Source organism: Malus sylvestris, chromosome 3 (genome assembly GCF_916048215.2).
Source record: "Malus sylvestris chromosome 3, drMalSylv7.2, whole genome shotgun sequence".
NCBI classification, from domain to species: Eukaryota; Viridiplantae; Streptophyta; class Magnoliopsida; order Rosales; family Rosaceae; genus Malus; species Malus sylvestris.
The window spans coordinates 17,462,145-17,486,320 of NC_062262.1; the positions used below are offsets into that span (position 1 = coordinate 17,462,145).

Consider the following 24,176-nt stretch of genomic DNA (forward strand, 5'->3'; position numbering starts at 1 on the left):
ATTCTCCCGTTTGCAAATAACATATCATTACCGTAAAAAAATTTATCATCAGCATCGTTTAATGACTTAATCTTCATTTGAAGACCATACTTACCGAAAATCATTTGAAACAGAAATTGTCTACTCATCCAAATCTATCAAATAATAGGCAATTCATCATTAATATGTTACTTAGTACCTACACCGTTGATTAGTTAATATGTTTGAATGACTAAACCATCTCCGACTCGAATGTGTTTTTGTAAGGATGATTGAACAATTTCAATTATAACATTTTTAGTGTTAAAATATGTTATTTGTAAGTGAGCGAATGAACTCACCCAAAGACATGCAAGTATAATTCATATTTTTGTAAAGTAATGATTTTGATTTGTTTAAATAGAACGGTCGAATTTGATATCGCATAAACACTCGTGCTCTCAGGAACAAATCCTCCTTGAGTTTGCTACACAGGCAGCCATGGGTGTTCCTCCACCTCGCGGCCTCATACTATTCTACGCCACTCTACTCGACGCCTGCAGTTCGTCGAAGAACCTCCAAACCCTCACGCAGCTCCACGCTAAAACCATCAAACTCGGCATTTCCCGCCACGACTTCATCCGAACCAAGCTCCTCAGCTCCTACGCCGCCGCTGCCCAACTGAAGCAATCCAACCTGCTTTTCTCCTTCTGTACTCGCCGACCCACCTTCCTCTTCAACACCCTCATCAGAGCCCACTCTTCCCAAGGCCTCTTCTCTCAGTCTCTGTCCATTTTTCTCCGTATGCTTGCCGCCAATAAACCCTGGGACCGCCATACCTTGCCTGCGGTTCTCAAATCTTGTGCCGGGTTATCGGCGTTGAGGCTTGGAAAACAAATGCATGGAGCTGTTTTGGTTAATGGGTTTGGCTTCGATTTGGCGAACTCAAATGCGTTGATTAGTATGTATGCGAAGTGTGGTGATTTGGTGGGTGCCCGTAAAGTGTTTGACGGAATGCTGATGAGGAATGAGATTTCTTGGTCGGCAATTATGGCGGGGTATGGGATGCATGGAGTATTTGGCGAGGTGTTTGAGCTGTTTGATAGGATGGTGGAGGCAGGAGAGAGGCCGGATGGAATGACTTTCACTACGATTTTGACAGCGTGTAGTCATGGAGGGCTGACAGAGAAGGGGAGGGAGTATTTTGAAATGATGGAGTGGAGGTTCGGGGTGATGCCCGGGCTGGAGCATTATACCTGTATGGTAGATTTGTTGGGTAGGGTGGGACGGGTAGAGGAAGCAGAGGAGTTGGTTTTGGGGATGGCAGTGGAGCCGGATGAGGCATTATGGGGCGCATTGTTGGGTGCTTGTAGGATTCATGGGCAGGTAGAGGTGGCTGAGAGAGTGGAAGCGATGCTTTATGGAAAGCGACTTGGTGTAGCATCTCTGCGAGGCATTTAACACCGAATTACTTGCAAAAAGTCCATTATTTCCATGCTCATGTGCTAAACTCCCATTTTTGGGGGAAATATTCCCTTCTCTCTTGCAAAGCCAAATATTTTCCCAGTCAGAATGTTGCCTTCTAGTTACTGGGACTTTCACTGCTTATGAATTTATGCAAGGACAGATGGAAGAGACTAGAGAACATAGATGGCTGGAATGCTCTCTCTGCCATTGCTATGGAACACAACTTGTGGGAGAACATATCTCGATGGGGATCGACAGAAATGCTAGAGGCTGCGAGTGTAAGACCACTGGAGGACGCAAGAATTTTCATTCGGCACTTCTGAGGTATCAGATGTTCCCTGTGATAATCGTGTGACTATGCTGGGTGATATGTCTAACTTACCACCAAGAAGATCTGGGGATAAAATGCTATTGCTCACGACATTCTAAGCATGAGAGTCTGAGACTGACTTCAAACTGTGTATTTGAGGTCACTTCTTTTCCTTGTTGGTCATTCTGAACATTGCAATTCAACAAAGTATGACCTAGTTTGGTGTTTATTGTATCGAATAAAAAAAATCAGGGAAAAAATAAATGAAGAGGTGTGCAAAAGTAGAACAAGGGTGTGCGCAATCACTTCCGAAATTATATATGGACAAGACTGATTTTGGGGCTTCACAAGTAGTTGCAAAAGTACATTCTATTTTCGAATAACCTATAACAACAGTATCAATCAAACTCATACGATTCTGTCACAAAGTTTTCCGGAACATACCCACGTAATTTGAGCTCGAAGGAGAGAAGCTCTAGGGTTGAATAAATACACTCTGTGTCAACATGGGACTTATCACTGGCCACGAATTCATGAATGTTACAGTCAATCTCAACTGAACTAAATCCCGGTGTCTTATGCACTCTGAGGTCTTTCATCTTCTTTCGAACCTTGTTTGCACCATCCCACCGTCCAACAGCTGCATATATATTGGCTAGGAGCACATAGTTGGAATCAACGCTAGGATCAACCTCATAGAGGTACTTCATTAATCTTTCAGCTAAACTGATGTTCCCAATGGTTCTACAAGCAGCCAACAAAGAACCCAACACCACTTCATTTGGCTTCATCGGCATGTTTTCTATTACACTCAAGGCATCTTCTAACCTCCCTGCACGGCTATAGAGATCGACTATGCACCCATAATGCTCGATTCTGGGTGTTATTCTGTGAACTCTCTTCATGTTACCAAAGTAACGGAGCCCCTCATCGACTAAACCAGCATGGCTGCACGCAGTGAGTGCTCCAGTGAAGCTGACCCCGTCTGGCTTGAACCCTTCCTTCTGCATCAGGTTGAAGAAGTCGAGAGCTTCCTCTGCATGCCCATTGACAGCAAAGCCCACAATCATCGAGTTCCAAGATACCAATGTCCTTTTGGGTATACTCTTGAATACTTGATGAGCAAAACTAATACAACCACATCGAGAATACATATCAACCAACGAGTTATTTATCCTAACATTGTCTTTAAAGTCTTGCTTCATAACAAAACGATTTATCCACAAGCCTAGACCAAGCGTTCCCAAATCTGCACACGCCGCGATTACAGCAATTATAGTCACATAATCTGGTTCCACTCCTGCGAGCTGCATCTCTCGAAACCATTCCAACGCTTGCTCGAACTGACCTTTCTTGACAAACCCGCCAATCAGCACGGTCCAGGAAATAGCATCTCTCTTAGGCATTTTCTCAAACAGGACAACCGCGTCCCAAACCTTCCCATTTTTCATGTACCCACCAATCATAGTATTCCAAGACATTGAATTCTTCACATCCAGCCCATCAAAAACCAACCTAGCAGAATCCACACCGCCACACTTGGCATACATATCAATCACCGCCGTGCCCACCATCACATTAGTTATATCCAATCCGAGTTTCCGGGCATAAGCATGAAGCGAAGGCCCAAAAAATACACCCTTGGCCGGAAAATGAGCACAGCCGGAGAGAAGAGTAACGAATGTGACGTGGTTTGGTTCAATGCCAGCTTGTCTCATCTGGATGAAGAGTGCAACGGCTTCAGCTAATTGACCATTTCGGCAGCGGTGAGATATGGAGGAGGTCCATGAAACAGTAGGTTCTATGGGGGTTTTGGTCCTTTCGAGAGCGACGGAGTGCTTCCGGTAGTGGTTTGGATTAGGGGAGGTGGGCTGGGAAGGGTTCGGAAGTGGGAGAAGTGGTGGTGGTTGTTTGGGAAGTTGAGGGAGTTGGATTGGGGTTGCTGTGTACGCGGGGAGGCTCATTGTTTAAAATACCGTTACTCCGAAGAGGAACGATATCTTGTCTAAACTATCATTTTAGTTAGACCTTGAAAAAGAATGTAGGACGTGATAACATGACATAAATGAACACAAAAAAGTTACATGATCAGATACGCTAGTGAACGGTTAATGTTTATTTGTAAATCACGATAACTAAATGACACGTTATTATTTGTATCAGTTGACTATGCCTTTATTTATCTTTTCCTTAGAAAAATCATTTAGCATGTCACTTAGTAATTTTTAATTAATGTGTTGGACATAATTAGTTCTTATGATATTATAACTTATAAGGTGTTTGCTTGATGTTCAACTTGATATTATTTGATGATCTCTCATATTGGGGTGATCGTCGGAAAAAATATAAAGAAATGGATATACTTCATTTTTTGTTCTTTTCTTTGGAGAATTAGACAATGAAATTGAAGAATTGAAGAATTAGACAATGATATTATACTTCATAACTCCACACTTGGTCCCTAAGATTTGAAATCGACAGAAGTGGTCTTTGAGTTTGTCTACCATCAATTATTTTGGTCATTCTGTGAAATATTTTGTTAACTAAGGACCAAAATGACTAAAACATCCTCAAAACATTGAGCCAAACTATTTGACAAAAGTTGAGGATATATTTGTCATTTTATCCTTATTTAATAAAGATTTTTAACGGAATAACCAAAATAATTAGTGGTGGACAAATTCAGGAACCAAAATGAAGAGTTATGTCAATCTCAGATATCATTTTGACTAAAAAGCATGTTGGTTGTTGACCCACTATTGAAAATATTGAGTCAAAAAGTTGTGAAAACTAAAACATAACTATAAGAAAGAAATGTGTGAATAATAGCATTAATTATGCAAAAACCTAGAGTAGAGAGGTATTTTATGTTCGATTATCTCCTCAAATTACAAAGTTTCTCTGATTTTATAGAGTATAGAATACTTTAAATTTTTTAACTGTTAAATTTTAATTTTTAGTATTTTTAATAAAAACTCCAACGTTAAGAAACCCAAATTTGTCGATACTATTTGAGTAGTATAGAAATCCCCTCAAATTATGGTTGTTTAAAAGAAAATCAGCAGGTTCTTGTGGTTTGGGAATGCATGGGGAGCAGGCCTGGCAATTTCTGACACGACCCGATAACCCAACACGACATGACACGAAATTAACAGGTGTTCGGGTCGACACGATAACAAATCGGGTCGTTATTGGGTAACCCGATAAGCATTTGTTAAGATAACGGATTGGTTCGGGTATACACTTGGGTAACACGATACACGATAAGCAAAATATTATTTTAATAATTTTATAACCCTAAAAAAATACTATAATAATTATATATATTAATTTAACAATTTTATGCCCATAAAAACTATAATAATTATATATATATATATATATTAAATTAAATATTAAAAATTGGTGACCATTGGATCGGCTTAAATATACATGACATTCAATTTCTTAAGTGTTATATGTACAAAATAAATAAATTTAAGTCTACTTAATAAATATATATATACCATTGAACTTGATGGGATACGAATTCTACGAAACTAATTTTAACGATCCAACCGTCAAACTTGTTTGTATATACTTCGAGATCGCATTAGCCAAAAATTGCAAAAAACAAACATTCAGATATCAAGTAATTGGACAAAACTTTTCGACGGTTATCAACAAAAAATCATGATTTAATGATTATTTTAACTCTGTTTTTGATGATTTTTTACAGCTACACTCCTTGATCCTATATGAATACAATGAATGAACTCGATCTTCAATTTAAATAATTCACACTAGTGGATACCACAAACTCTTATGTTATACTTAATGAAAGTATGAATAAACTCTTAAGTGTTACTTAATCTATTGTTTTGATGGGATACGCATTTTAAGAAACTAGTTTCAACGATCCAACCGTCAAACATGTTTGTATATACTTTGAGATCGCATACGCCAAAAATTGCAAAAAAAAACATTCAGAGATCAAGTAACGAGACAAAACTTTTCAACGGTTATAAACAAAAAATCACAATTTAACGGTTATTTTAACTCCGATTTTGATGATTTTTTACAGCTACACTCCTTGACCCTATATGAATACAATGAATGAATTCGATCTTCAATTTAAAATATTGACACTAGTGGATACCACAAAATCTTATGTTATATTTAATGAAAATATAAATAAATTCTAAGTGTTAGTGAATCTATCATTTTGATGGGATACGCATTCTACAAAACTAATTTCAATGATCAAACCGTCAAACTTGTTTGTGTATGCTTCAAGATCGCATACGCTAAAAATTGAAAAAAATAAACATTTAGAGATCAAGTAACAAGACAAAACTTTTTGACGGTTATCAACGAAAAATCATGATTTAACGATTATTTTAACTCCGATTTTAATGATTTTTTGCAGCTACACTCCTTGACCCTATTCGTATACAATGAATGAACTCGATCTTTAATTTAAAATATTTACACTAGTGGATACCACAAAATCTTATGTTATACTTGATGAAAGTATGAATAAACTCTTAAATGGTAGTGAATCTATTGTTTTGATGGGATACGCATTCTACGAAACTAGTTTCAACGATCAAATCATCAAACATGTTTGCATATACTTCGAGATCGCATACGCCAAAAATTGCACAAAACAAACATTCAGAAATCAAGTAACAAGACAAAACTTTTCGACAGTTATCAATGAAAAATCACAATTTAACTGTTTTTTTAACTCCGATTTTGATGATTTTTTACAGCTACACTCCTTTACCCTAATGAATACAATGAATGAACTCGATCTTCAATTTAAAATATTCACACTAGTGGATACCACAAAATATTATGTTATACTTAATGAAAGTATGAATAAACTCTAAGTGTTAGTGAATCTATTGTTTTGATAGGATACGCATTGTACGAAACTAATTTCAAAGATCCAACCGTCAAATATGTTTGTATATACTTTGAGATCGCATACGCTAAAAATTGAAAAAAAATAAACATTCAGAGATTAAGTAACGGGACAAAACTTTTCGACGGTTATAAACGAAAAATCACAATTTAACGGTTATTTTAACTTCGATTTTGATGATTTTTTTATAGCTACACTCCTTGACCCTATATGAATACAATGAATGAATTCGATCTTCAATTTAAAATATTGACACCAGGGATACCACAAAATCTTATGTTATATTTAATGAAAGTATCAATAAACTCTAAGTGTTAGTTAATCTATCGTTTTGAGGGGATACGCATTCTATGAAACTAATTTCAATGATTCAACAGTCAAACTTGTTTGTATATGCTTCAAGATCGCATACCACACAAATCGCAAAAAAAAAAAAAAAAACATTCAGAGATCAAGTAACAGGACAAAACTTTTCGACAGTTATCAACTAAAAATGACGATGTAACGGTTATTTTAACTCCGATTTTGATGATTTTTTACAGCTACACTCATTGACCCTATATGAATACAATGAATGAATTCGATCTTCAATTTAAAATATTGAGACTAGTGGTTACCACAAAATCTTATGTTATATTTAATGAAAGTATAAATAAACTTTAAGTGTTAGTGAATCTATCGTTTTGATGGGATACGCATTCTACGAAACTAATTTCAATGATCCAACTGTCAAACTTGTTTATATATGCTTCAAGATAGCATACGCCAAAAATCGCAAAAAACAAACATTCAGAGATCAAGTAACGGGACAAAACTTTTCGACGGTTATCAACTAAAAATCACTATTTAACGGTTATTTTAACTCCGATTTTGATGATTTTTTATAGCTACACTCATTGACCCTATATGAATACAATGAATGAATTCGATCTTCAATTTAAAATATTTACACTAGTGGATACCACAAAATCTTATGTCATGATGATCGATGAAAATTGAGGATTTTGTAAAAGGAATAACATGCAAGCTTTGAGTTCCATTGACAATATTTAAACTTTTGAGAATGGCTTCACAACCTTGAAAACAAAAACTCTTTCATTTTGCATATCCTTGTACATTTAATATTTTGTAATAGACTAGTAGTGTATGAATGTTTGTTTATTAGGCTTTTATTTTTTAGTGTAGATGTATTACTTAAATGACAAATGTGTTTTAATGTTTTGAAGTAATATTTATGTGGTAATGTGTGGTATGTGTAAATTTAAGGAAAAAAAAATATTTTTCTTAACGGGTCATAATGGGTCATAACGGGTCGGGTCACTTTACCCGTGGGTAAAGTGACCCGACCTGTTAAGGACCCGTTAAGATAACAGGTGTGACACGACACGACCCGTTAAGATAACAGGTGTTACACGAAAATAACACAAACACGATAAACACAATCCGTTTGCCAGGCCTAATGAGGAGTCCGATTCCCATACAAGAAACTGCATGCATGAGATGACACATGAGAGTGGGAATTAAGTCGAGTGGACCAACTTCACAACTGCCAACTGTGCAATGTGCATGCATCATATGTCACACCACACTTTAATTCAGGGTTGAATTTATATTCAAGTTGCGTTTCCTTAACTAAATAAGATCCATCCATGTCCACCAGCTATTTATTTTAAATCTAAAACCCATAACTAATCAATAGTGGGGCTCATATTCATATATGTTTTATGAAATAAGAACAGCGTCGGGTCACAGGTGGGGGTGGGTAAGGTCATCTCTAATCGAAGGCTGGCCAAAAGGTTCGTTTTAGTCATTTTGTTCTCCAAGATATTAATATTTTAATAAACAGTACAAGAACATATTTGTCTCCATCTCCAACCGAGAGCCAAAGGGCCAGATGGCTCGTTTTAGCCCTGTCACAAAAAACCATCTCCAACCGAGGGCCAAAGGGCTATAGTATGAAATGTCAAGAATTGAAATAAAATGAGGTAAGATCGTATGGAATGTGAAAAAATATGTGAGAAATGGTGTAAGAAAAATTTAGAAATTAAAAAAAAAAAAAAAAAGTCCAAAAATAATAATAAAAAAAAGTGGGTTGTTAAGAAAAAAAATGGGCTAACACCAAAAATTGAAGGCCCTAAAGTGGGCTGAAATAACAAAAACACAAAAAAGGAACCGGGCTGGGCAAGTGAAAAGAAAAGAAAAAAAAAATCAAAGTGGGCTAGTTGGTTGAAGATGGCCAGCCCTCTGGCCCTTCAGATTCCGCGAGGCCCACGAGCCCTCTGGCCTAACCCTCGGTTGGAGATGGTTTTCTGGCTATTTTTGGCCCTCTGGTCCTCTAGACCCTTCGGTTGGAGATGGCCTAACATTCTTCAGTCCAAATTGTTCGGAACTGCTTTTTAAAAAAAACGCTATACTCATAAGCACTTTCACTAAAAGCATTTCTATTACAAGTACATTATAATTTTCTCATTTAAAAGTGCTTTTAAGATGGGTGAAAACACTTATGGTGAAAATATTTTTGGAACCAACTCTTGGTAAATATGCAAGTGAACCTTGAAAAAACACTTGAAGTTCTTTTTATAAGAAACACCAATTAAGTGCTTATTGCAGGAAACACCTCAAGTGCTCTAGAACCAAAATTATATTCTCTAAAAACATTTACAATCATTTTAAAAGTCATTTCAAAAGAGAAATTAAGAATTGATCGAGTCTTAACATATCAAGTTCATAGTAGGTTCACGCATGGGAGCTTCAGTTAAGGGATCACTCAAAAGGCTTATTTGAAAAACACCCTTGTAATGTATCAGCTTGTATTTCAAAGATCTGTACCGTCTATTTTGTAAATTTTCGCTCATATAGATAATTATTGGAAAAAGTTATTCAAATCGGAACCATTTAACCACTCAAATAGATATCACTTAGTATTATGGTCTAGTGATATTTTTCTTTACTTGTAAGTGATAGCTCTTAGTTCGATTCTCGCCAAAAGAAAATTTGAACCACATTATTACTAGCCTATTGTGAGGCAAAGCCCACCTTCTTTCTTTTAGTGTAGATAATATTGTTTGTTCAAAAAAAAAAAAAACCACTTAATTAGATGGTTTGTCATTTATTGTGTTCTTGAAATGCCGTATTAATGATAAAAACTCGTAACTATTATATTCTTTTGCCACATTTAAATGTCTTAGTTGTTTTGAATTTGTCTAGTCTTTTATTATGATAATATTTGAGTGATAAAATCAAAAATAAATATTTTGGATCATTGAATTTCAATCTGAAACTAACCCCAAACATGATAGATCACGTCAAATAAACTTGCAAATGGTTGGGCCTGGGTCTATGCATTTGGATATGATAAGTTAATGGATTGGCTTTTAGTTTAGGATAATTTGTCGCGACATGAACAAGATAAAACATGACATTATTCTTCAAACTCCAGAACTGAATTGTACCAAAGAGCATAATAGAGATTGCATCCTGCAAAACCAGTAAAGGGAAATTACACTCAACAGGTCTGTTTGTTGATGTTGTTTGACTGCTTCAATCACTAATTGCAAACTAACATGTATATAAAGTAAAAATACATACATAATTCATGAAATACCAAACAAGCAATAAAATGAATCGCACATCCTCTATCTACGTTGATGACATCTACCAGAAAATTCTCAGAGCTGAAGAAAAAAGTCCTGAAAACATCGATGCAAGCGCCTCTGAGCACTAGACTGGATATTAACGAAAAGGAAGTTCTTAATATCATATCCTACATAGAGATTTATTTAAGTATGCCGCTGCAAGAGCCGATAGTTTCTGCGGACATACAAATTATATCTTTACTCATCGCCCATCTGCGGAAGTGAAGGACTCTGCAAATCCATTAGGCCTCGCAGGAATACTGCCCTTGCTGTCCTCGAGACTATTATAGCTGACTCCTTGGCTTTCTGATTCCTTCCAAACCTTTAACATCTGAGGTAGAGGTTGGTTGTAATCAATCCCTGAGAGGTGATCAGATTCGTCTTCAATAGGTTTCCACTTTTCGACAAGTAGGGACAACACATTCACTGCATGCCCCATTTCAGGCCGATGGCTTGGTTCCCTCGCTGTGCAATGACCAGCCAGTTCCGCTATTATTGAGATGCTCTCAAAACTTTCTTCATTTACTTCAAGAGTTGGATCAATTGCAGCCACAAGCTTCTCCTTGCTTGACTTTATTCGCCAAAACCACTCGGCCAAGTACCTGCTTTCCTCTGGCCGGTTCTCATCAAGCGCCGTTAATCCAGTTAAAAGTTCCATTAACACCACTCCAAAGCTGAACACATCTGCTTTTGTTGTAATTTTCCCCATCACTGAAATCAAATATCGTGATTTAGAAAGACAAATTATGTAGATCAGATGTAAAAGTACATAACGATTTGAAAACTAAAATATTCAATCATTTGCAGGATATCACATAGATTCCCACCATTCAGAAGCGATTTATCTCTCTTCAAGGTGAAAAAATAAAAGGAATTTATGTGAAATTACAGCAGTTGTAGACGTGTTACAAGTACAAGACAACAACAATTTATAATCATAACCTGTAAGTACATATCTTAATTTTCTGTTTACGATAGTATATGACACCTGACTTGAGTACTAAACATGAAAATGTAAACGAAAAATGTCAATTTAACAGCCACATTATTTACATATTTATCATCTATTCTTTTGCATGCTCAGCTGTTGAACTTAACTGTTAATTCAATTCCAGAACCGAATTTGACAAGGGATTCAAAAGAAAATCTTACCGGCATATTCAGGTGCGAGGTATCCAAATGTCCCTGCAAGCTTAGTCGCAACAGACTTCTCCCCATCTGGAGCAAGTTTCACCAACCCAAAATCTGAAACTTTTGCATGAAAGTCATCATCCAGAAGAATATTAGAAGATTTGAGATCTCGGTGTATGAATGTCTGGCGGGCTAAATTATGTAGGTATTCCATCGCTCTTGCAACGTCCAACACAATACTGAGTCTCCTTGTCCAAGATAAAGGCTTCAGATTGAAGCTCTTCCAATGAAAAAGATGCCTGCTAAGAGCACCTTGAGACATATACTCGTAGACAAGAAGCCTTTCATTTCCTTCGACAGAGTAACCCAAAAGAGAAACCAAATGTCGATGACGAACCTTGGAAAGAACAGCAATTTCTGACTGAAATTCATCCAATGCTTTGCTACTGATTACCCCACCCTCCATTCTCTTAACTGCTATTTTTGTCCCATCTTCTAGTTCACCCTTGTAAACAGTTCCAAATCCGCCATGGCCTAGCTCATTTTCGGGTGCAAAATCTTTGGTCACCTTTCTAAGAATTTGAACAGATATGACAAGGTTCCCAGCCTCAACCATGTGAGAGTTCCCTATTCCACTGCTGAAGTTACTGGCAGTAGTCCCAGTTTTAGTTGACAAGCTTCCAGTGGTATTACTCGAAACCGCAATCTTATACATATTTTCTGGATCAGATGGGTCTCTAGGGTGAAGCACAACGGAAGTAGGAGCCTCTGAGTTTTTTTTCCTATTCTTACAGCAGTAAATAAATAGACAAATCATCAGAAGAGCCACAACAGAAACAACTGCGATTCCAGCCACAATAATAACTGTTTTTGATTTCTTAGAATTTTGGGGCTGAACATCCACTTGGACAGAACCAGATGGATTAGGACTCGAGTGAGTACTTGGTGAGGGTGGACTATGGGATAATGGTGTTTTTCCACCACCAGATAATGGGGTATCTGATGGACTGTCTGATGGAGGTTGTGAACTATTGAGTGGAGGTGGGCTTCTAGATAAAGGAGGAGGGGCAACAGTTTGATTAGCAACTAAAAGAGGATTTCCGTCGATGATGACCTTCAGACTCTCACGGAATTTTGGTAAAGGAGGCTCGATGTTGTTTCCGCTTATATCCAATAATCTCAAGGATTTCAACTCAGTAAAGTTAGTAGGAACTTTACCACTTATGTTGTTTCCTGGAAGCCTTATATCAATCAAAGAATCTAACTTTGCAAGTGAAGGATTCAAAGTACCAATTATCTTGCGTCTAGGCAAATTGATGACGGAAACCTTGGTCTGAGGATTGCAACTCAATCCCAACCAAGGCCCCTCACACGGATTATTACCCGACCACTCAGATGCAAGACTTAATGGATAATTCAAATCACCAAGAAAATCCAAAAGTGCAGTAACTTCTGGGGCACATTGCAGCCCAGGATCAGTCTGACAAAATGGATTAGAGTTATAAGAAACATTACCGGACTTAAACTTCGGTATTGTACCCATTAGCCGGTTATTTCCCAGGTCCAATTTGTCAAGCTTCATGTCCGCCAGTGACTGCGGAATCAGACCAACAAGTTGGTTGCCATTGAGGTTGAGTTCCTTGAGAGAAGAAAGATCTCCAATGTTGGCTGGAATTGTTCCGGTGAATTGGTTTCCATGCAGCCAAACCTGTGTCAACGACGACATTGATGCAATTACGTCAATAGGACCGGTCAGTCCACCTTCTTGATTGTTCAACCACAATATCTGCACCAAAGACTCTCCAAAACTCGTCGGAATCACACCAGTTAATCTATTAAACGAAAGTTGCAGGACTGAGAGAGACGGCAATGCCCCTAAAAACTCCGGCAACGGTCCTGCCAAATTACATTCAATCAAGGACAGATTTTGCAATTGAACAGATTTTGCCAACTCACTAGGCAAAGACCATCCAGTAGACGCATTCAACGGAATGTGATCCAATGCCATAACCCTAAGACTGCTAAGGCCATCAAAGAAATCGAAAGGGATTGTATCGAAATCATTATTATCCAAGTAAGCGAATTCGAGTTCTGATAAGCCTCTAAAGGTAGGCAATTTCCCATTGAAGTTGTTCCTTTGGAGGCCAAGGTTGCTGAGCTTAGAGAGCTGGTTGAAGTTCTGAGGCAAAGGACCTTTGAGTCCCATTTTCTGAACCTGAATCTGTGAGACTCTGTCCCCATTGCAGTACACATGAGGCCATAAAGGAGGGCCACAAGGGTCACTTCCATTGTCTGGCCATTCCAAAAGCTCTGAATTCTCCAACCCTTTTCTGAAATCATTCAGAATTTTCAGGTCACCTGGGAAAGTGGCTCCATAAGCCACCATGGAAACACAAAAAATTACAAAAATGCATATCCTCCTCCTTCTCCATATTTTCTCCATAACCAATCAGTCAGTACAGCAACAAAAACCCAAAAACCCAAAAACCCAGAAACCCAACTGGATTTTTTTTTTTTTTTTATAGAATTCACCAAAACAAAGTATGAAAAACAAAACCCAGATTCTGCAATGCTGAGAAAATATGACCTGGGGAAGAAAATGGAAGGCTTTTTTTTTTTTAAGGAAATTGGAAAAAACCCAGATGAGAATTCAAAGTTAAGAAACAGAAAAGGTTATTATCTCATACTTTTTCTGGGTTTCTTTTTTTACCTTATACTTCACACCACGAGCTCCATGACAGCCTCTAGCTTTTTCTCCCTTTTTCTTTTACCCTTTTTGCTCGGTTGATTTCCATAGTTGAATTGGAGAAGTTAAAGTGAAAGCAGTGAACTGACTGTTTTGCTGGATATGAGGTTGGCTAGCGAGGCTGAGAATGACAAATCATCATCCAAATGTCGGCAGTCAGCAGCGCCAAAGGTAGAAGGATTTCCTATCTAACTAGGCCTTGTTTGGCGTATGAGACCATCAGATAATATTAATAGTACGAAACAAGGTGTTTGGCAAGTTTTGTATTAAATAAGCACCAAATTATTTTATCCGGCCCCACCTTTTAATACCCCTCCCACCCGCTTTACTATCCCCTCCAAAACCTATGGGGTGCGTTTGTTGCACTGGACTATTACAGACTGGACTAGCTTCAGGAACTAAGCTGGACTGGCTTATCTTTGACTAAACAAGATAAAACAGTGAAGTGTTTGGTGCAGTTTTGGACTAAACTGCAGACTAAAATATTTTTAAGAACCATAATATTTTTTATTATTTTTAATTCACTTTCAAATTATAAAAATAACAAAATAATTATTATATTATAAAAATATCATCTGCCATTACATTCTTTTTAGTCGTGCTTCTGCCATTACCTTCTGGAAGAAAACCGATACCCTTCTTGAAACCCCTTGCCTCTCTCTCTCACAACTTTGTAGAGACACACCTCCCCCTCTTCACTTTCTCTCACATCTTCACTTCATCTTTCTCCCTCCTAGTACAGAAAGTAATGGTGCTTATCCTAGTTGCCGTCGGCAAAAGTTTACCCTTTCACAGCCAAGCAAAACGAACAAATCATACAATCAACAGAGCCCATGGTGTGATTTGGATTTTGGAGGTGCTGGAACGACTGATGTGCGGCTGATTGAGTGACTGGGTTTCAGAGGCATAACGATTTTGTAATTTTTTTTTTGTTTTTTGTTTCAAATTTTGGGGTTGGATGTTTTGGGTTTTTTGATGTGTGAGGCAGTGGGAACAACTACGCGATCCAGTTGTGGAAGTGAGGAAAAAGTAAATGAGAGCGGCGAAGCAGGGAGAGACGACGTGCGAAGCAATTAAGAAGAGAAAGTGGCAGAGGAAGCCGTGATTTACAAGGACGCGACGGTGGTCCTGGGATGGTCCGGCGAGGTTGTCGAGCAGGGTGAGGAGTCGAGCAGAGCGAGGAGTCGAGCGGGACAATGCGAGAGAAAACAAGGGTCTTAGCAATCCGGTGGTATTCGGGGGGTCTCGCTAAGACCATCTAGCGAGCCCCGTAGTCGAGGCGAGTGAGGTTTAATCCCACTAAAGCTAGTCCCTTCCTCTAACAAACATAAGACTACACTAACATCTAGTCCAGTCTAGTCCAATCCCATTTAGTGAGGGTAAACAAATGCCCCCTGTATTATTAGTCGGACTAAGCCAAAGAAAAAACACGCCCACTTTTCTCCGACCTACCCCGATGTCTGCTCTGCTCTTGGGCATCGAGACCTCTGATCAACACTAAGCAGATACGAACAAAGATCCATAGATATGAGATCGAACTATCCATACCAAGCAGATACGAACAAAGAACGAAAGGTAGCAGATCGAACCCAGGGCATCATGACCTCCGTTCTCGGGCATGGCGATCTCCGTTCTTGGGCATCACGACCTCCGTTCCTGGGCATCGTGATTTCCGTTTCTGTTTTGACATCTATGGTGGCGGTTCGAATATCTGGGTTTGTGGCTTAATTGCCAATTGATTTTGTTGATGTGAGGGAATTAAATTCAAAATCGGGAGAGATTTCATGTGGGTAAGGTGTAATGGCTACTAGGTTTTCAAGTATTTCTGATGTGGATTAAGGTCTCAATGGATTATAGACCAAAACGGATACGAGGAAGCCGACGGTGGCGGTGCCACCGACTGGGTTTTTTTTTTTTTTTTTTTTTTTTTTTTTTGCAGTTGACAACTTTGTTAATTGTTATGCATCTCCAACTTGATGGCAAATGACAACTTTGTTTTTTAATTCTTGTTCTTTTTATTTTTAGTTAATCATCAATTTTTCTCTTAAAAAATAAATCATATCCGTTACAGCATAAATAATATGACTATTAGTCCGATACTACACCAAACATTCGATTAATTTAGGTTGTACAATCCGACGGCTAATTATCATATCCGACTGAAATAATCAGTACTGTCCGAACTGCCAAACGAGGAGTTCTATTATTCACATGACAAAGTATCTTTCATCCACTTTTTAATGAAATTTTGAATTATAATTTTACCTATTACATAATGAGCAATAAAGACATTAAAAGATATAATAATAAGTTTGGCCCAAAAAAGATAAAATGAGCCTAGATTTACTTTGGGTTGTGAAAAGAATGAACAATACATAATACGAATTTGCAAAAAAAAGAAATAAAGGATGAGGATAGAAGGCATTCGAGAAAAAAAAAAGTGTGGATACCTGTAGCAACCGATGATGATTGAATATTGGTGGTAGTTATTAGAATGCATAAACACACAGCAACAGAGCATTTGGAATGTTATTCATTTTCTAGTAGATTATCGTCAAATAAACTTAACTGTTAGGGAAATAACATTTCAATTCTTTGGGAATAATATGGATGTAAAAATAGCATATTAGAGGTTATTTTTAGAATAATAGTGAGTGAGGAAATAACATTTCAATTTTTTTAAAACTTTTTAGTTGGATGAGATTATAATATGAGTGGAGTAGAACCCTGGGTGGGTCTAGCATCTCATTTAATTATATTGAAAAGGAGAAAATTAATACTGGTCCCTGAATTTTGGTTTAATTTAAAATTTGATCGTGTACTTAAAAATTCGTTAATATTTGCTTGTAAACTTGTCATAATGTGGACCAATTATTATTTTGAGTAGTAACGGTGGAATTTCCATAAAAATAACGGGCTTATAGGAGGGAAATAAGGGATGGAAAATTTTCATTAGTAATCTTGAGCAGAAATATTCTGTTGTTTAAAAAAACAAACAAGATATAACTTTTGAAAAATTCGAAACATCTAACAGAGCTACCCAAAAATGCTCGACATTATTTTAACGATCAGTATTTACGATTTTTTATTTCAGAAAACAAAGTTTCCATTGGGTAAAATTGAGAAACCAAAGTCTTGCAAGAAGTGATGAGTCTCATGGATTAATGCTGTGATGGCGGCTTGCTTTTAGGAAGGGAGCTCCGCTGATTAGGGATTTTGTACGCACTCTTTGTCCTTCTTGGTTGGCTGTGGGATTAAAATCATATCTTCTCGGACTAGGAATCATCATGGTGTTTCATATTCCCACTAATATTTCTTTTGCAATATTCTAGAAGAATTATTATTGGAACTCTAAAAATTTTATTGTGCACTCTTCACAAGTAAATTTTTCTTTCTAAATATAGAATATTTGAAGTGCTAATAACAATTCCTATTTTCGGGAAGCAGAGAGTTGTTACACGTTGAAAATTTTGGAAATTTTGCATGAAAAGAAGTTACATGATATCAGAATCTGATTCGCCCACCTATCAAGCTCTAAGACCTATGTGCTCCATGTTACTCAATACGCTTTCTTATGTTTTCTTCATTTACTTTCAAGGCTTTCCTGTTTTTTTAAAAGAACGACATATTTCATTTACGAAAAATCCAAATACTTAGTTATCCCCCCTCTTGGGAACTTAGTCAGATTCATACAAATAACGAAAATGATACGAAGTAATCATTCTTCAATAGTGCGTAATAGTGAGTAATTCAAAAAATGAATGGATGAGATAGAAGATCTAAAAGTTGTGGAAATCAAATCTCCCTCTTGGCAACTTAGTCAGATTCATACAAATAACGAAAATGATACAAAGTAATTATTCTTCAATAGTACGTAAAAGTTAGTAATTCAAAAAATGAATGGATGAGATAGAAGATCTAAAAGTTGTGGAAATCAAATCTAACGGCTAAGTTATCCATAGCATTGAGTGCTATGTAGCATTGAAGCCACAACTGATACTAAAAAAAGAATAGTTGCTAGTGTTGCTCTGGCTCCTTCAATTTTTATTTTTTTTTATAAATAGTAAAGATATATAACACTGAATGATTGGAGTTTGAGCTAGGCCAGACGATGAGTCAATTATATTCATTTGATGTCAACCTCATTCACAGAAGTTGAGCCAAAGCCCTTTTAATTACAAGTGAAGAAAAATACTACTAAACTTGAGTGCTAATCGACGTATCCTCTAAGTTAAGTAACCGATATGTTTTTCTTTTTTAACAAACGATATTATTTACACTAAAGGGGTGAGGGAGTGGGCTAAGCCTTACAATGAGTTGACAATAATGTGGTTCAAATTCACCTTTAGTGAGAATCGAACCTAAGACCTCTCACTTACAAGTGAAAATGAATATCACTAGATTATAGTACTAAGTGATAAGTAATACATTACATAATCAAAATTAACACAATGAATTGTTTCTTTTCATTATTTTCTTTCGCTACTGTGAAAAGTAACAAACTAGAATTTAGAACCTTTTGGAAGTCCACATCTTCATATGACATATAACATAACAAGACTCTCTATGTTAGTAAGAAAACCATAAGTTGTAAAGGCTTTCAGAGAGTAAATAAAATGAAACTTTAACGAAAAGCACCCGGTATTGTTCACTTTAACGAAAAACTACACTTTTACACTAAAAAGTCAATCCTAGTACTATTCACTTTACCCTTTATTTTGTCCTTATCATTAAAACTCAAAGTTTTCAAGCCATTTTCATTAGTTTTCCTTAAATAAAAAGTGTACAAAAGAAAAGAAAAGGGTAAACTGCTGTTTGAGGGGTAAAGTTGTCTTCTCATATGTCATATAAAAGCCCTAGATTGTTTGATGTAGATAAAAACACAAGATGGTTTGATGAAAAAGTCCTATATATTATTTTTTCAAATTATCTTTTTCCCTCTATATGATGATCAAGGAAGAAAATATCGGTAATATCGGAAATATCGGTAGTCCGAAAACACGGAAATATCGATGGAAATATCGGGATAATATCGATATCGATAAAAATTACATGGAAACCACGGAAATTGTAAGAAAAACTTGGAAATTTTTATTGAAACTTTGCAGGATGTTTATTTAGTCAATTATCTATTAGTTTATCACAAAAAATTGGAAGAAAATGCATTACATGATGGATTTAACTGATTTAAGTTGATTATACAGCGAGCTGGCAAACAATGTGAGTGAATAAAATATATAGTAATTAATGAAAAAAAAATTAAGCACACCATAATCATTTATATATAATGATTTACTACAACTTTCAAGTAAAACTCATATTTTAGTTTTTAAATCTACCCTAATTCTGACATACTGCCGCACCCATCAAATCTCTACTACCTTTCTTCCTTCTTCACGTGGGATGTACTACCTCCCTCATTTTCTATTATTTCTTTCCTTTCCACACACACACACACGCACAAACACACCCCACTCCCTCATTTTTTATTATTTCTTTCCTTTCCGCACACACACGCGCACAAACACACACTTCTACACACACACACGCACAGACACACTTCAAAGTGCAAATCCACACCAGGGACCAAGCCATTTCCTTCTCTCTCACTTCGACTCTCTCTCTCTTCTCTGCACTGTCTCTCTCTCTTTCTCTCAAAATCCTCTTACCTCTCTCCCTCTCTTGCCGTGACCACACACACACAGCAGCAGCACCATCTGCTCGACTCGAGCAGCTCGAGGACGACACCACCATCATCACACATCATCAGTCTTCTCTCTCCAGCCTCTGCGAGAATGGCGGATGACACCGTGACCTCCACCGTGGCGCACACTCCGGCGAGCACCATCACCACCTGTGAGAGGCGCAGATCTTGGCAGAGAGAGGTGCAGATCTTGGCAGCTGCGACGACGGAGCTCGGCTGCCGTTCCGACGACGGAGAGAGAGAGCGATATTATCACGATAATCAATTGGAATACTCTGAAAATATTGCTGTTGGAAAAAAACGATATTATCGGCGATATTTTGCCGATAATATCGATATTTAATTCCTTGATGATGATAACCTAACAACTCCATTTGGTAAAAAAAAAAACTTTCCCGTTTCCAATGGTACGATCCGTCCATGAACCCTTGATTATGGCATGAATTCCAGGTTTACATTCTTTCCTCATCACAGCTCCAATTGACCTCTGCGAACCCACTGTGAATTACTCCTCTTTATGCGAATTTCTCTTCAATTTAAGGAAGATTCAAGTTTTCTTACACATGCAAGTTGTGAATTGGGGCAAAAAATGGCAAAGGGTTTTGCTGGGAAAAGGATTTAGGGTAGAAGGAATGACAGATGGGAAGACAACTTTATCGGTTTATCCTCAAAAGTGAATCATGTACTAATATTTGATAATAAAGTGGATGAAATTTTTTCTAATATGACGGTAAGAGATTAATTTAGTTGATTTAAACTAGTTCAGATTTCAGAAGTCAATAATAGTTACCCAAAAAAACAATGATGTTTTGGACAAGCAATGAATAGGTAAACGTAACTCGAAACATAATAATAACTTGTACACCTTAAAAAAATTTCATCAACATAAAATCATTATCTTATTAAGTGAGATTGGTTGTATAAATCCTAAAACTTATTGTGCTTGGTTTTGCGCCAAGTCTTTTGTTAGCTTTAAGTACTCCATGTCTTTTCTTAAAGTCTATTTTCAAGTCTTTCTCGGTCTTCCTCTATCTTTTTTTCCCGAGCCTATTTCATATTCGCATTTCACATTTTCTAATTGGAGCATTTTTAAGTATTTTGTTCACATGTGCAAACCACCTTAACTGATTTTATCTTATCTTCAATTGCGGTCACTCCTATTTTATCTTTTCTTGTGTGCCCACATATCCAACGAAGCATTCTCATCTCCGCTCCACTCATTTTTTTTCATGTTTTGATGCTTGACCGCCCAACATTTTGTGTCATAAAACATTGTTGGTCTTATTGTCATCCTAGAAATTTTCCCTTAAACTTTAGTGGCATACGACGGTTGCACATTACACTTGATGCACTCTTCCACTTCATTCATTCAGCTTGTATTTTGTGGTTGAGATCTCGATCCAATTCTCTATTCTTTTGCAAGATAGATCCAAAGTAATGAAAACGTTCACTCTTCGGTACTTCCTGATCTCTAATCCTTACCTTATCTCATTTGGACACCCATTCCCATTGAACTTGCACTCCATATACGCTGTCTTTAATCCACTTAGGCGAAGACTTTTAGATTCCAATATTTCCCACCAAAGGTTAAGCTTCACATTTACTCCCTCTTGTGTTTCATCTATTAGCACTATGTCACATGCGAAAAACATATACCAAGGGATATCATCTTCAATATGTCATGGTAGCTCATCCATTACCAATGCAAAAAGGTAAAGATTTAAAGTTGAGCCTTGGTGTAATCCTATGGTTATGGGAAAGCTTTTGATTTGTTCTTCAGGATTACAGCCTTGCTCTGTGATACATGTCCTTTATTGTTTGGATATATGCTACATGTACTATTTTCTTTTCTAGAATCCTCGAAAAAATTTCTCTTAGGATCCTATGTTACCCTTTTTCCAAATCTATAAAGACCATGTGCAATTGTTTTTGTATATCTCTATATCCTTTCATCGATCTTCATAAGAGATAGATTGCCTCTATAGTCGAGCGTCCTAGCATGAACCCGAATTGATTGTCTGAGACTCGTGTCTCTTGCCTCACTCATTTGAAATTTTCTTCATTTTCAAAATCTTATTGAAAATGTTTGTGAGTCATGTTATCGCCGCCTCTCCTAAAACATTCCACACTTTAACTGAATTACTCAACTCACCAAAGAAGTACTCATTTCGTATCCTTCATTAGAAAGATTTTGAAAATAAGCTATCCATTTGTCTTTAACTGCGTTCTCCATAACTAGAACATTTTCATTCTCATCCTTGATGCACCTTACTTGGTTCAAGTCTCTTGTCTTCTTTTCCCCTGCTCTAGCCAGTTTACAGGTATTTATCTTTCCTTCTTTGGTATCTAACTACTTATACATATTGTCAAAAGCCATTAGCTTTGCTTCTCGCATGGCTTTCTTTGCCTCTTTCTTTGCTATTTTATATGTCTCACAGTTTTAATCGGTTTTATCCTTGTATAAGGCTTTACAACATTACTTCTTAGCCTTAACATTTTCCTATACCTCCTCCTTCCACAACTAAGATTCTTTTTTAAGTGGAACAAAATCCTTGGGTTCTCCTAATACCCTCTTGCAACTTTTCAGATATAGTTAGCAATAGAATCCCACATTTGGCTAGCGTTCCCCTTTGTACCAAACTCATTGAGTGAGTACTTTCTCTTTGAAAGTGACTTCTTTTTCTCCTTTTAGATTCCACCATCTAGTTATTGGACACTTGAAGGTCTTGTTCTTTCTTCTATCTTTTGATATGTACATCCACCACCAACAGGTGATGTTGGTTATCTAGGATCTCTTGTGATTAACTTTGCAATCCTTACAATTTATACGATCCCCCATCCTCATTAAAAAGAAATCTATTTGTGTTTTGGATGACCCACTTTTGTAAGTGATCACATGATATTCTCTCTCCTTAAAGAAGATATTCGCTAGAAAAAGATCGTATGCCATTGCAAAATTTGAAATGGCTTCCCCTCCTCATTTCTATCCTCATAACCATGGTTACCATGGAAACCTCTGTAGTTGCCTGTCTTGTTGCCTGCATGTCCATTTAAATCTCCTTCTATGAGTAACTTTTTCGTCTAAGAGATTCCTTGAACTAATTCTCCAAGATCTTCCCAAAATTTCTAATTTAGACTCCTATCCAACCCAACTTGAGGTACATACGCACCAATAACATTGATGAGTTCTTATCCTATTACAATCTTGGTTGCTATAATTATCCCCTTGACCGTTTTAACATCTACAACGTCTTTTGTTAGAGTCTTATCCACGATGATGCCAACACCATTTCTCGACTTGTTTTGTGCTCGAATGCCAAAGCTTAAAACATGAGTTTTCGAGATCCTTTGCCTTAAGATCAACCCACTTAGTTTTCTTGAGGCACATAATAAGTATCCTTCTCCTCATCATAACTTCCACTACTTCTATAGATTTACCGTTAAGGTTCTTGTATTCCACGCTCCTAAACACATTTTACTCTCTTGAACCCTACCCTCATGTCCTAGCTTCTTAACCTCACCCATCGGTATACTTCTTTTGCGTGTCCTAGGTAAAGTTGATGTTGGCAAATACTCCTAAAAAACTTTGAGTGGAGTCATTAAAAAAGAAGTTTCTACAGCACCCTTGCTCGTTTAGCACTGTATTCGGGCTCGATTGAGAAACAGTGACGCTTGCTCACTTATCATTGTGTTTGGGCCACATAGCGCATCACTTTTGAGTGACGACCTAGTTTTTGCGCAATTTTGTTTAAGATTCATTATCATAGGAATTTGACGTGAAAACGAAGTGCCGACTATCGACTACCTGACGCCCTTCTTCTTTTCCTTTATCTGGAGTCAAGACCAACTGCGTAAGATAGATTTACACAGATGAAATTACCACTCAACATAAAAAAAATTTAAAAGTGTTAACATAGTAATTGATTTTTGTTTTTATTTTATTTTATTTTTTTCAAAGAACGAAATGAGCTCTAAAAATTGTGCGTTCCTCAATCTTAATCATTTTCGAATAAAAGTTTCATGGATTAGAGTAAGTAATTGATTGTTGTATGAATGACAAAAGCAAAAGGCATACAACCATAAAGTGGAATTGTCATTAATTACTTTTGTTGGGATATAATTTTGTCATTTGGTTTATAAGATGGGGCACACTTGACAATTAAGCATTGGACATACTTCTCACCTCTTGTCTTTATAATAAGAAATTAACCATCTTCAACTTCATCCCAGAAAAAGGATTGGGTGTTGGGGTCGGAGACAGAGACAGGGTTCCACTTGCTAATTGGGAAAGCACAAGCAATCTTCACCTTAACACC

The 24,176-nt window shown here is 37.0% G+C and overlaps 3 protein-coding genes across 3 annotated transcripts; 1 reads left to right on the forward strand and 2 right to left on the reverse strand.

Moving 5' to 3' along the window:
* Positions 1 to 316: 316 nt before the first annotated feature.
* On the forward strand, positions 317 to 2,100 carry LOC126614217 (putative pentatricopeptide repeat-containing protein At3g11460, mitochondrial). Its single transcript, XM_050281809.1, has one exon. The coding sequence runs from the start codon at positions 460 to 462 to the stop codon at positions 1,417 to 1,419; it is 960 nt and encodes a 319-aa protein (XP_050137766.1). The 5' UTR covers positions 317 to 459; the 3' UTR covers positions 1,420 to 2,100.
* LOC126614215 (pentatricopeptide repeat-containing protein At1g05750, chloroplastic-like) lies at positions 2,031 to 3,780 on the reverse strand. Its single transcript, XM_050281803.1, has one exon. The coding sequence runs from the start codon at positions 3,697 to 3,699 to the stop codon at positions 2,134 to 2,136; it is 1,566 nt and encodes a 521-aa protein (XP_050137760.1). The 5' UTR covers positions 3,700 to 3,780; the 3' UTR covers positions 2,031 to 2,133.
* Positions 3,781 to 10,192: 6,412 nt separating this feature from the next.
* Positions 10,193 to 14,364, reverse strand: LOC126614214 (receptor protein kinase TMK1-like). The gene is made up of 2 exons (XM_050281802.1): positions 11,432 to 14,364; positions 10,193 to 10,990 (listed from the first exon to the last, which is right to left on the reverse strand). Exons 1-2 carry the CDS (start codon positions 13,851 to 13,853, stop codon positions 10,482 to 10,484), a joined length of 2,931 nt encoding a protein of 976 aa, XP_050137759.1. The 5' UTR covers positions 13,854 to 14,364; the 3' UTR covers positions 10,193 to 10,481.
* Positions 14,365 to 24,176: the final 9,812 nt, after the last annotated feature.